The 11,615-nt window shown below is 34.0% G+C and overlaps 1 protein-coding gene across 2 annotated transcripts; it reads left to right on the top strand.

Annotated features, from left to right (window-relative positions):
• Positions 1-2,417: 2,417 nt before the first annotated feature.
• LOC102594150 (uncharacterized) lies at positions 2,418-5,610 on the top strand. 2 transcript variants are annotated; one of them, XM_015307337.1, is made up of 2 exons: positions 2,418-2,549; positions 2,767-5,610. In XM_015307337.1, the coding sequence occupies exon 2, from the start codon at positions 2,821-2,823 to the stop codon at positions 5,320-5,322; it is 2,502 nt and encodes an 833-aa protein (XP_015162823.1). In that variant the 5' UTR covers positions 2,418-2,549; positions 2,767-2,820; the 3' UTR covers positions 5,323-5,610. The 2 variants fall into 2 exon arrangements, with proteins under 2 accessions (XP_015162823.1, XP_006338569.1); XM_006338507.2 differs by having other exon boundaries at positions 2,418-2,559.
• Positions 5,611-11,615: the final 6,005 nt, after the last annotated feature.

The raw sequence follows: 11,615 nt of genomic DNA, 5'->3' as shown, positions 1-11,615 counted from the left end.
GAAATGACGGGAATACCCTTGGTAGTCCAAGACTTATATATATAGATAATATATAATATATAATATAATAGAAAGAAATAGAAAGTAGAAATAGAAAATATTATATAAAAGAAAGAAATATTAATTAGGCCCATGTGGCGATTTTTGATTGGTTTGGTGGTAGTTGAGGAACCACCCGGGGAATAGAATGAAGATTCAGGACAAAATTTAAGGAATGAAATGACGGGAATACCCTTGGTCGTCCAAGGGCACCACCACTTATATAGTATATTTTTGATTGGTTTGGTGGTAGTTGAGGAACCACCACTTCTATATGATGATGAGAAATGACGGGAATACCCTTGGTAGTCCAAGACTTATATATATAGTTAATATATAATATATAATATAATAGAAAGTAAATACGTAAAGTAAGAAATAGAAATATTATATAAAGAAGAAATATTAATTAGGCCCATGTGGCGATTTTTGATTGGTTTGGTGGTAGTTGAGGAACCACCACTTCTATATAATGATGATATAACACTTAACACATTCTTCATTTTAATCAAATTATGAATAAAATAGAAGTGTAAGAAAACTTATCATAATAATTACATCAAATTTCATGAATAAATTAAATAAGAAGATAAAGTAAAAGTTGAATACCGCAAAATTTTAACCGAAGCTCGATTAGAACACCCACAACTTTTATAGGTTGTTTTGTGATGGTATATGTGTTTGTGTTGATATGAAAAAAATGGGTAAAGGAAGAAAAGATGTGAATGTATGATTATTGTTTGAAAGAAGAATAAACAAAATGGAAGTGTTTTCTTTTCTTTTTTTTTCTTCTTGCTCATGTAGTATATTCTTCTTCTCTTTTTTTTTGGTTTTTGTCCGTTTTTCTTCTTCTTTTTCTTTCTGTATGTTGGTCAGTATATGTATTGTAGTGTGTTATGGAATAGGGGGAAGTAGTGAAGTGGGGTGGTGAGTGGAGTTGAGGTAGTGAGGTTGTGGGGGGTGAAGTGGGTAGGTTAAGTTATTTTTTTTTATGTTTTCTATAAAATATATATAAATTGTAATAATGATAATAATAATAATAATAATAATAATAATAATAACTTACCACAAAATATGATTATGTTTTTTTGTTGTTTTCTTATCCTTTAAAATAAAGTTACTAAAATACGATGAAAAATAAAATAAAAATAAAATATTTGATTTATATAAAAAAAGCAATATTCATGTACTAAAAATGGTGTAATACCTTAAGTTCGGTCAAAAATTACGTGTCTACAATGAGTTAAAATTAATTAATTTATATAATTTTTAGAGGTAGGCGCTTGACACCTTATACAATTGAAATCTGAGAAGTTATAAATATTTATACGGAATTTTATTTTTTTTAAATGACTTTGTATCTATAACTTAGTCATATTATATAAGACTGGTTAGTGTATTCTTCTACTGTATTTAAGTTCTTCAAATTTATAAATATTATATTAAATTGTATCAAATATTTGGTTTTAAGGATAAAACGTAGTCATTGATACTCTTCGAATAGGGCTATACAAGAAGGTTCAGAATTCAGCAACGAGATAATAGAAACCAAAACATATGCTAAAAGACCAAGGCATAGGGTTAATACAAGAATATTAATCATGAAGGTCGAAAGTTTTTTTTGGTGAATATTCTAAGCTAAGCTAAGAAGACAAAAGGACTAGTCGTTTTCTAAAGTTTTTTTGATGTCTTCTAAAATGTTTTCAGTCACAAAATTCAAACTTTCCTTCACCGTTAAATGGCTACACGTTTGGCACCGAAAAGACTAATAATTCGTAGCAAGTGCCAATGTTTTGAAACTTCACTTGAGGCTGATTGATAGGTCAGCTACAACTCAATATTGATTGTTGATCTCTACAAAAGTGTCATAAGGATGTCCAATTCTAAGGTGGGTTCTCCGGGAAAAGGTCCTATGAGTTGTCCAATCACAAAATAACTTTATATGTACAAATATTAAATCGCCTAAGATCTCAATGAGCGATCCTTGTCAATTCCGCAAAGACACAAATTATAACAAGCATTTTCTCGATCTTAATTTTACACGTGTCACAATCTGATTCGTCTTGAACAATGATCTTTCTCCTATACACAAATGGAACCCAAAAAAAAAGAGGGAAAGAGAGCGGTAAATGATGGATGATTCAAATTTCAAGGAAGATCCCCAAAAATTACCGCCTTCATCGTTGGAAGCCTTTCATTTCTCACATTACATCTCAACCGTCCAACTCTTTCTTTCATTTCTCATATTACATCTCAACCGTCCAAGTCTTTCTTTCATTTCAGAGAGTTAATGAACCGTTCTCAAATATTTTAAAGGCATCTTTCATCTCAACCGTCCAAGCTCTGTTTTGACTGATAGAAACGCAAAATAAGCGAAGTGTACGAAAATATATTTTTGTCCAAAACTCAAAAGCCAAAACTCCCTGCGGTTTCTACAAGCTCATTTACTCTCTCTCTCTCTCAACGAACAGAAGAGGCACGTCGATTTCTCCAGAAGTTTGCAAACTCTGGTCGATTTTGGTTTGTTCCCTTTCTCTGTTTATGTTTTTCATTTTTTTTTTACCTGTTATAGTTTTTGTATATATGATTTTAAGGTCTAGACCAAACCCTAGGTTTATAGAAAGGTTGAATATTTGTGGTAGTTTATCTCTGTGTTTCTGATAATGTTTTTTTTTTTTGGGACTTTTTCTGAGCTGGGGTGTTTTGATTATTTTTTTCTTGTTGCAGATTTGAATCGGTATAGAACTGAAGTGATTGAGTTTTGTAACCTTTTCTTTGGGTATGTCGAGTGACGAAAACACAGAGAAGAGCAAAAATCTAGCTGAAGCATTGGACTCTGAAACCCTAATGACTGATTCTGTACCTGGGTTGCTTGATGAGGTGCCTAGGGTTTCTGGTGATAATGGAAATGTGGATACTGGTGCTATTAGCGAGCCAGTTGTTGCTACTGAGGAGACCTCGGAAGTGGGTAATGATGCCGATGGTGATGTGGTGGAAGTTCATGGTTCACTGGATAATGTGAGTGGGGGAGAGCTTGCTAGTCAAGGGGCTGAAGCAGATCAAGGGCCTGGACATTTGGTTGAGGAAATGAACGGAGAGGAGAATGTAGCTGGTGGTTCTGATGATGAGATGGTTGATGCTGTTGATGGAGAAACTGCAGAGGATAACTCTGGGGAAGATACAATGAGTGTAAAACATGTTTATGCAGTTGGTGACTTTGTGTGGGGCAAGATTAAGAGTCATCCGTGGTGGCCAGGGCGTGTTTACGATGCTTCCGCTGCCTCAGACTTTGCTATGAAGTATAATCAAACAGGTCGATTGCTAGTGGCATACTTTGGAGATGGGTCATTTTCTTGGTGCCCCCCTTCGCAGTTGTTGCCTTTTGTTGACAACTTTGAAAAAATGTCAAAACAGAGCACTTCCAAGAGTTTCTTATATGCTGTTGAAAAGACCTTGGATGAAATTAGTGTGCTTGTGGAGTTTCAAATGACCTGCCAATGCGTCTCTGAAGAGAGTCGTACTGGCCTTTGTTGGCCATTGGCAGTGAATGCTGGAATCAAAAAGGGTGTTCAAGTGCCTGTTTCAGAAACTGTCAGTCTTTTACTTTCTCAGTTCGAACCTGCGGAAAGACTTAAAAGTCTAAAACGTAACGCACTAACCAATTCTAATTCCAATATACTTGAGTTTACTGTCTTGAAGAGTTGGCTATCTGCTTTTTATCGTGCTAAGTATGGACACCTTTTGGCTTCATATTGTGAACCCCTGCTAGTTGAAGGACTTGAGGACAAGAAGGAAGATCAAGTCATTGATGCAAATGACTTCAGTATACCCATTGAGGTTCCTATTCAGGGTCCATCAGAAGAAGAAATTCCTAATTCTGGATCTTCAAAGTTTCCTATGACTGCTTGCGACAAGATTTATCAGAAGAGGAAGCAGAAAAGTGTGGCTGAACTTATGGGAGAGAACGCCAAGCCCAAAGGTAAGAAGACAACTGAAGACGATTCTACACCTTCATCTGTAGAAACATCCGAGAAGAAAAGGAAGAAGTCTGGTGAGAAAGCTAAAGGTCACACTGGCAGCTCGAAGAGTGTTGATGAAAAAATTGGTAAGAGGGTCAGCAAGAAGTCTGGTGACAGTGACTTGGTGAAAACAAAGAAACTTAGTGTTTCAATTCCTGAGCGTGATGAACTTGGCGACCAGCAAGACATGAATGCGGGCCCTCTATCGAGGGAAAGAAAGAAGAGCAAGTATTTGTCACCTCCTTATACAAGCCCTAAGTGGAATGCAGGAAAATCAAGCTTTAAGAGAGACCTGGAAATAGAATCTCAGAAATTTTCTGATATTTCCAAGATTGGTGAGAGGATGACAAAGGCTGCTCGTCTTCTTTTGTCTTCCCCTGATGCAAATGGGAATGAGGCTTTCAAGGATGACCTTGACAAAAGTTCTCGTATCAGAAAGCGAAGCCCTAAGACTTTTGATACCATGGCTATCAATTCATCTGTGGATGAAGTACTGTCCGAGGTTCAGTCTACTGCTCTAAACCCTCTTTTATTGAGGAATGGATCTCTTGAGAAGGCCAGAGGTTTCATTTCCACTTTCAGAAACTCAGTATATTTTGATGGATCAAACTACAAGCAGTATCACCAAGTGGAAACAGGAAAGAAGAGAAAATCTGTGGGATCAAGAAATGTAATTTCCCAGAGTGATTCTAAATCACCAGACTCTGTTCCTTCAAAGAAGAGGAAGACAAATCATGCGAAATCAGAAGTTACCAAACTCAAAAAAGAATCTGGTCCTTCTAGTCAGGGAAAAGAAGATGAAGATGATGGTGGAGAAACTTCATCTGTGATTCTCTTGGTGACATTTTTAACTGGTTTTTCTTTGCCATCAGAGGATGAAATCATTCGAATATATAACAAGTTTGGAGAGCTGAATGAAGAGGAAACAAAAGTGCTATGTGATTCGAACTCTGTTCGAATTGTCTACAGGCGTGGTTCAGATGCTGCACAGGCCTTCAAAGAATCAGTAAGGCAAAGTCCTTTTGGTGCTGCTAATGTGAACTTTACGCTCAGCTATTCCTCTAAATCTGAGAGTCCACTATCCTCGCTGAAAGCTCGTAAGGGGAAGTCACAGGTACAACTAATCAAGCAGAAGCTGAAGGGGATGTCATCAATACTGGGTAAGTGTAAGGGTAAGATTACAAGCGAGGAGAAATCAGAGTTGGAGAATGAGATAAAAGGTTTGCTGGAGAAGGTAAGTGCAGTGATTTCAACGAACCCATAGGGGATCCCTGAAGCTGGTTGCTTCAACTTGATGTGTTCTCCTTTTGTTGATAGTGTTAGTATATTGTCCAGCTTATGTTGATTAGGATACTGAGTGCACTTGTATTAGGTTCATGTATGAAGTAGGAGCATAGGATGCTAGCTCTGTACAATTGATTTGCTCAAGTTACTATAAAGTTGCAATTACTTTGATTAGTTTGGTGTTAGAGTTAGCTGAATCTGCAGCCATCCCATCACCAACCAAAACTAAAAGGGAAGTAAAAATGCGTTTACGTTTTGCATTGATGAACATTCTTGTCATTTGTCAAAAGATCCTGAACTGCACTTATAGAGGTGGTAACTTGTATTGCTTGTTGAATGCAGGGATACACTCGTTTTCTATGTCATTTTCTGAGTCTCTTATTTGCACATTCAGAGTTAATTCATACTGATATTGGCTTGTTTATGGATACGATAGCCTTGTGAACTTGGTATTGTCACGTGACTGCAGAAGTTTAGTCTCTATATCAATGGCAGAGTGCACACATTCAATTTTTTTTAAAAAAAAATGAATCATCAGTTACCTCAGAATGTACCTTCCGGGTGGCAATGAATGTCTGTGATAAGCTGCATCTGTGCTAAGCCAAGAACAGTCTCGAAGTTCTGCTAACCATGATATCGAAGCACAGATAGGGAAGAAACGTGTTGTCCAACTAAAAGATGCTGGAGGTTCAAGCATTAAACAGTTAAGAATACATCAATTACAGTTAGTCATTTTGAGGGAGTCAAGAGTACATTCAGTAAGTTTGACATAATAATGGCTCATAATCTTTGCAAAACAGTGATTGGAGCTATAAGGCTGTAAACAAGCTATGTAACTCTTGATTTGGATATCACTCCAGTTTCCATTAAACGAGCTATCTGACATTTTAGAAAAGATTATTTCAGGATTTGCACAAAGTGAATTTTAGTAAGTTTCAAAACATGTTTGAAGAATATTTATTACTATTATTATTTCCATTTATTGAAGTTTCAGAACTATAATTGTTGTAATAATATATATTATTACCATTTCGAATTAACTACGTTATTTTCCAAAAGAATAGTGGTTATTATTTATTTTTTTCCACAATTGTTTACAAGGGAGCAAGGAAGGTTGAGTAGAACCAAAAATGAATAGAACGCTTAATATTCAATATCATGGTATTTACTATTTCGGATTAATTATGACCACTTAATTATTGGGTTGTCCTTTCAATGACATTATATATCAAGAACAAACATGAAAATACAAAGAAAAGAAGAATGATCTGGAAAATAAAAAAACAAACTTTATCCTGATAAAAACACAATTTGTTATTAGGATTCTCTTGTCTCTCCGTGCTTAAATAAAAAAACAATTTTAGCACTAATAATGTAAGAGGGCCACACGTCTGCTATAATACTATGAGTCAAGATTTGTTATTATATTGATTGATTGGGTTGGTAGCTAGGTGCAATCCATTGCCAATAGATTTACAAGTTTTAATTATATTGATTGCAAATTCTGTAGAGATAATGTTGCAATATGATATCTATTCGACATTTTATTGTTGTCAATTACGAGTTTGGGCCACTTTTGTGGAGTTAGGTGGAAAAGGGAGGCCCTTTTGCCACATCTTCATGTGGTTCTTTTTCGAGGTTATTTGCAGTTTCTCATTCTAGTAGTAGTAGTTATTTCTTTGTAGTAACTCAACAGATTGCATATTCTTTCTTAACGAAGCAACAACATAGATCGTAGGAAGAAAACATCATATTTTATCTTGTAGTGTCCTATAACATAAACATAATCATGTTATGCAACTGTTCCATCCCCCACCCTTGGGCCCAAATGCCAATCAATTCATATCTAATTTGTTACATTAAGTTGACGCTAATATGCAAACTGGGGAATCATTAAGCAAATATGGAGAAGAAACTTCCCTTCATTTTAAAAATAGAAGTACTAGTAACTAGTATTTAAGAACAAAACAAAGACAGGTTATCTTTAAAAAGGCAAATTTATGCATATGATTTAAATAGATAGTTTTATTATACTCTATCTTTTCTGAAATAATCAAAAGAAAACTTTAGATATAAAGAACAAGGTAGCAAAATAGGACTATGATAAAAGAAAAAGAAGATACAATAAACTGTACAATTCACAAATACAAGATACAAATTGGTGGTTTTTTACAGTTGAAAACCCCAAAATATTCTAATTCTAATAATACTGATCCTGCTATATTGCTCTTTTTCCTTTTCACTGTTCATGATTCTCCCATTTCTGAACAATGCTGTAGACATTGGGATACAATGGAGTCTCAGGTTCGAGCTCTGAGAATAAAGTTGTACTTTGTATACTGGAACTTTTTAACCACGCAAATTTCAAACACGGGATCCTTGAAGAAATAAAAAAGTTACCCAGTATTACCTTGAGAAGGGATTCCAGTGTAAGAAACTCTGCCAAATCCCAAATGACCAACTTGTTCATACAAATCTAACCAAAATTGTTCTACATCAAACTTAGCACTAGTATTGTTTTTGTCTTCATCCCCAATTACAATTCCCAATGATTTCTTCAAATTTCCTGTAACGATTTCTTCATCTTTAACTGATCTTGTTGAAATTCTTCCATCTATACTGTCCAATTCATACGTAACGCAATCACGATAACTGTAACTCTTCTCCATTTCTTCCTCCTTCTTCTGATGAATCTTCTTCTTATTCTTCTTTTTCTTCTTTTTTTCCGATTTTTTACTTTTCCCCAAATATTTTCTCCCCATCATCCACGGGATCCTGAAAAACGCCAGTGCTAAAATATCAATCACAGCGCAGGGGCAGCAGCATAATGCAACGCAATCGGCTACAACTCCAGCTGTACATGACTTGCACGATTTCCCCGTACATTCAATCGGGTCGCCGTCGCCGTCGTTATCGTCGTCGACGACGGTTGCCATGTGGCGGTGGTTTTTCACGGCGGTTATTGAGCAGTTTCTTGAAGGAGTACTGGTACTACTCATCACGTTGCCAGTACTCTTGTTAGGTGCAACTGCTACCGGAGATGCAGGGTAAATATCCTCCATACTTCTTTTAGTTTCTTTCATGAAAATTACAAATATCAAATGATGATTAACAATTACTTAAAAAAAAATAAAAATGTATAGATACATAAAAGTTTTGTAAAAAAAGTAGATATATTATACACATATATTTTTATATATATGCATATAAAAATAGTATTTGAAAAGAAATTAAAAAGAGTGAAGGGAGAATCAGTTATAGGGAATTTGGTATGCTGTGAGTTTGAGAGCGTCTTTGACTCTTTTAAAGGTACCAATAAATAGTGCTCCCTCGTTTTTAACCATTTTTAAATTTCAAGACCAATGGGAGAGCCAATATTTTTTAACTTAGGAAGTTCAAAATATGAAAAATAAATAAATACAAATAAGTTGCAATTTCTACTATATATACATAAAATATTTATAATATTGCATTTAATCATGTATAAAATTTAATTTTTTGCCAAAGAGAGTTCAGATGACCCCTCTAGCCTTACCTAGTTTTTCTCATATATAGTTTAAACATGATTATAACAACAACAATAACTTATCAAGTGAAATCTCATAAAGTGGGTTTGAAACGATAGACTATATGCAGACCTTATCACTATCTCTTCAAGGTAGAAAGACTGTTTATGAAATTCAATGATTTGAAATAATGTTGATTGAAAGTTGAAATTTTGCTTGGACATGTAATTTGAATTTCTTAAATTATTTTTATCGTTAACATAAATTCTCATAACTTATGAAAACTTTTCCAACTCGTACAAAATATTATCAAATAAGTAAATCATAGCTTATAAATGTTTACGACTACATTTTATTATAAATTTTCAAATACATTTTTTTTAAATAAAAAATCACCAGTCAACAATAATAATAAACTCACTATTCTTCTTTAATATAGTCGTGTATGCTTGATCAATATAAATAACTTTTTTTATATGTCCATGTTATCAAAAAAAATATTAGTAATGAATTACTATGATACTCATTATCATTATAATAGTTAAAAGATGACTGCCGATGATGTAAAAGAGCGATACTGACATGTCTATTACCTAAAACTTAAACCTTTAAATATTCATAATTTAGGTTTGACGTAATACTTCCTTTCTTTTCTAACAACTATTTTACTGACCCTTTCCGTCATCACTAATATCTTTATACAAGTCAAATTCATAGTTTAATTATAATATCTTTAACTTTGACATGATATTTGTGATTAAATTAACTTTTCAATCATTACATTGACACTTTATTACTATCACCAAAATATATTAAGTATAAATTTCGTATCTAATCATATAGAATAAAAAATCAAAGTACCAAAAGCAAATTAGTTATTGAATAAAAAATCAAAGTACCCAAAGCAAATAATACTAGTACATATTTTTAGCCATACAATTTATATATTCTTGTGATTCCAAAGAGATGTATTTAGAACGGACAAGGTGAAAAAAAATCCCCAAAAAAAGAAATAAGGGAAAAAATTACTTCTCAGTTTGACTGCCTAAGAACTCAGTAGATAGCCATATTTTCTATGGAACATGGTGAAAAATTCATTTCACTATTACATATTTAACCACTTTGGGCAACATCTCACCCCAACCCCATTCTCCACCCACCCACCCCCACCCCCTCAAAAAAAAAAATCCTTTTTCTTTACTTTTTACTTTTTTTTTTCTAGTTTCTAGAGTGCAATGAGGAGAAAACAAATGGAATATCTTAAAAGTAGTTTAAAATGTGGCCTTAAAAAGGTGCTACTTAGTTAATTCAGGGTACTTCGGATTTGGTTGTTTTGGAGTTACTATTATCCGAGCAAGGGTAGAAGGGTCTCAATTTCACTTTACCTCATGTATTGAGACGTTGAGAGAGATATCCAAAATCGAGACCTGATGTATCGGGATGTATCCGAAATCGGAATGTGATGTATCAGGACATTTTGGGATGTATTCGAACATACACGATGTATCGAGATGTTGAGTGGTGTATCCGAAACAGAGACGCAATGTACCAGGAGTCCAGGTCGTTGATGTATCCTAAACATAGACGCAATGTATCAAAGATGTTGATGTATCCGAAACAGAGACGCAATGTATCAAGACGTTGATGTATCCGAAACTGAGACGCGATGTATCGGGACGTTGAAGGATGTATCCGAAACCGAAACGCGATATATCGAGATGTTTTGGGAATATGTATCCGAATTCCACCAAATTTAAGAATACATGTAGTATATCATTTAATCATGATGAAGTGACAAACAAACTTGTATACAAAAAAATAGATGTAAACACCTGATTTGAATAAGTTAATTTTTAGAGTGTTGTTGGTGGGGATAAAGAAAAGTTGGCACAAGAATGAAAACAAAACATAGCTTAGAAAGGGAATGTAAGAGAAGTGACAATATAGACAGAGACCCTTCAAGCAGAATCCAAGTTAGTGAAACTTGTTCATCTTCCACTGGAATTGTCGTAAATTACATTCCCCTTTTATTTCATGTCTTTCCATCCAACATAATCTTTTTTTCACAGAACTTTGATCTCTTCTTCTCTGCATTGAATTGTCAGTAGACAATACCATACTACTCCCATCACCCATCACTTCCCTTATTTGTCAAATATTATTATTAGCAATGATGGATGTTCAGCTAACACGCTCCTCGACTATTTACTAGATACTCGTTATATATTTTTCACAAACTATTGAGTAGTTTTGATTCAGGTCAAGTCGTAAAAAATAAGCCTTTAACGTTTGTTAGGGATGTGAGTACTTGGGTAATAATAACCTAAATTACATATATTTTGGATAAATTTATAAAATTTCATTATTTGATATGGTATTTATTAACGAAAGGAAGTTTGAAATATTGAAAAAAATATATACAATGATTATGTAAGCAATACAAACAAATATATACATGTCGAACTTTTAAACTTTTATGTTCTTTATAAGATATCTACGTTTTTTCCTTATAAATGATCTTATGTGTAATCAAATTATTATAAGAGGGCAAAATATTTTATTTCCTCCCTAAAATATATAGTATATATTACTACCGCTAATAATTTAATCGATATAAATCTAAACTAAGCTAAGTAGTCATTAGCAAATTATTCAAAGTCCTTCCAAAAACATACGTGGGAGAAGGTCATGCTGATAACAAAGCGTGTTTGTCTTTACTCGAGGACGTATCGGGGTAAAAGCGGCAGAATTCAGTAGCTTTAATTTA

This window comes from Solanum tuberosum, unplaced genomic scaffold (assembly GCF_000226075.1).
Source record: "Solanum tuberosum cultivar DM 1-3 516 R44 unplaced genomic scaffold, SolTub_3.0 scf00004, whole genome shotgun sequence".
NCBI lineage: Eukaryota > Viridiplantae > Streptophyta > Magnoliopsida > Solanales > Solanaceae > Solanum > Solanum tuberosum.
This window is presented reverse-complemented; position numbering and strand designations above follow the sequence as displayed.

What these genes read in the sequence shown, in the direction of transcription:
- LOC102594150 (XM_015307337.1), top strand. Translation starts at nt 2,821, where the DNA reads ATGTCGAGTGACGAAAACACAGAGAAGAGCAAAAATCTAGCTGAAGCA.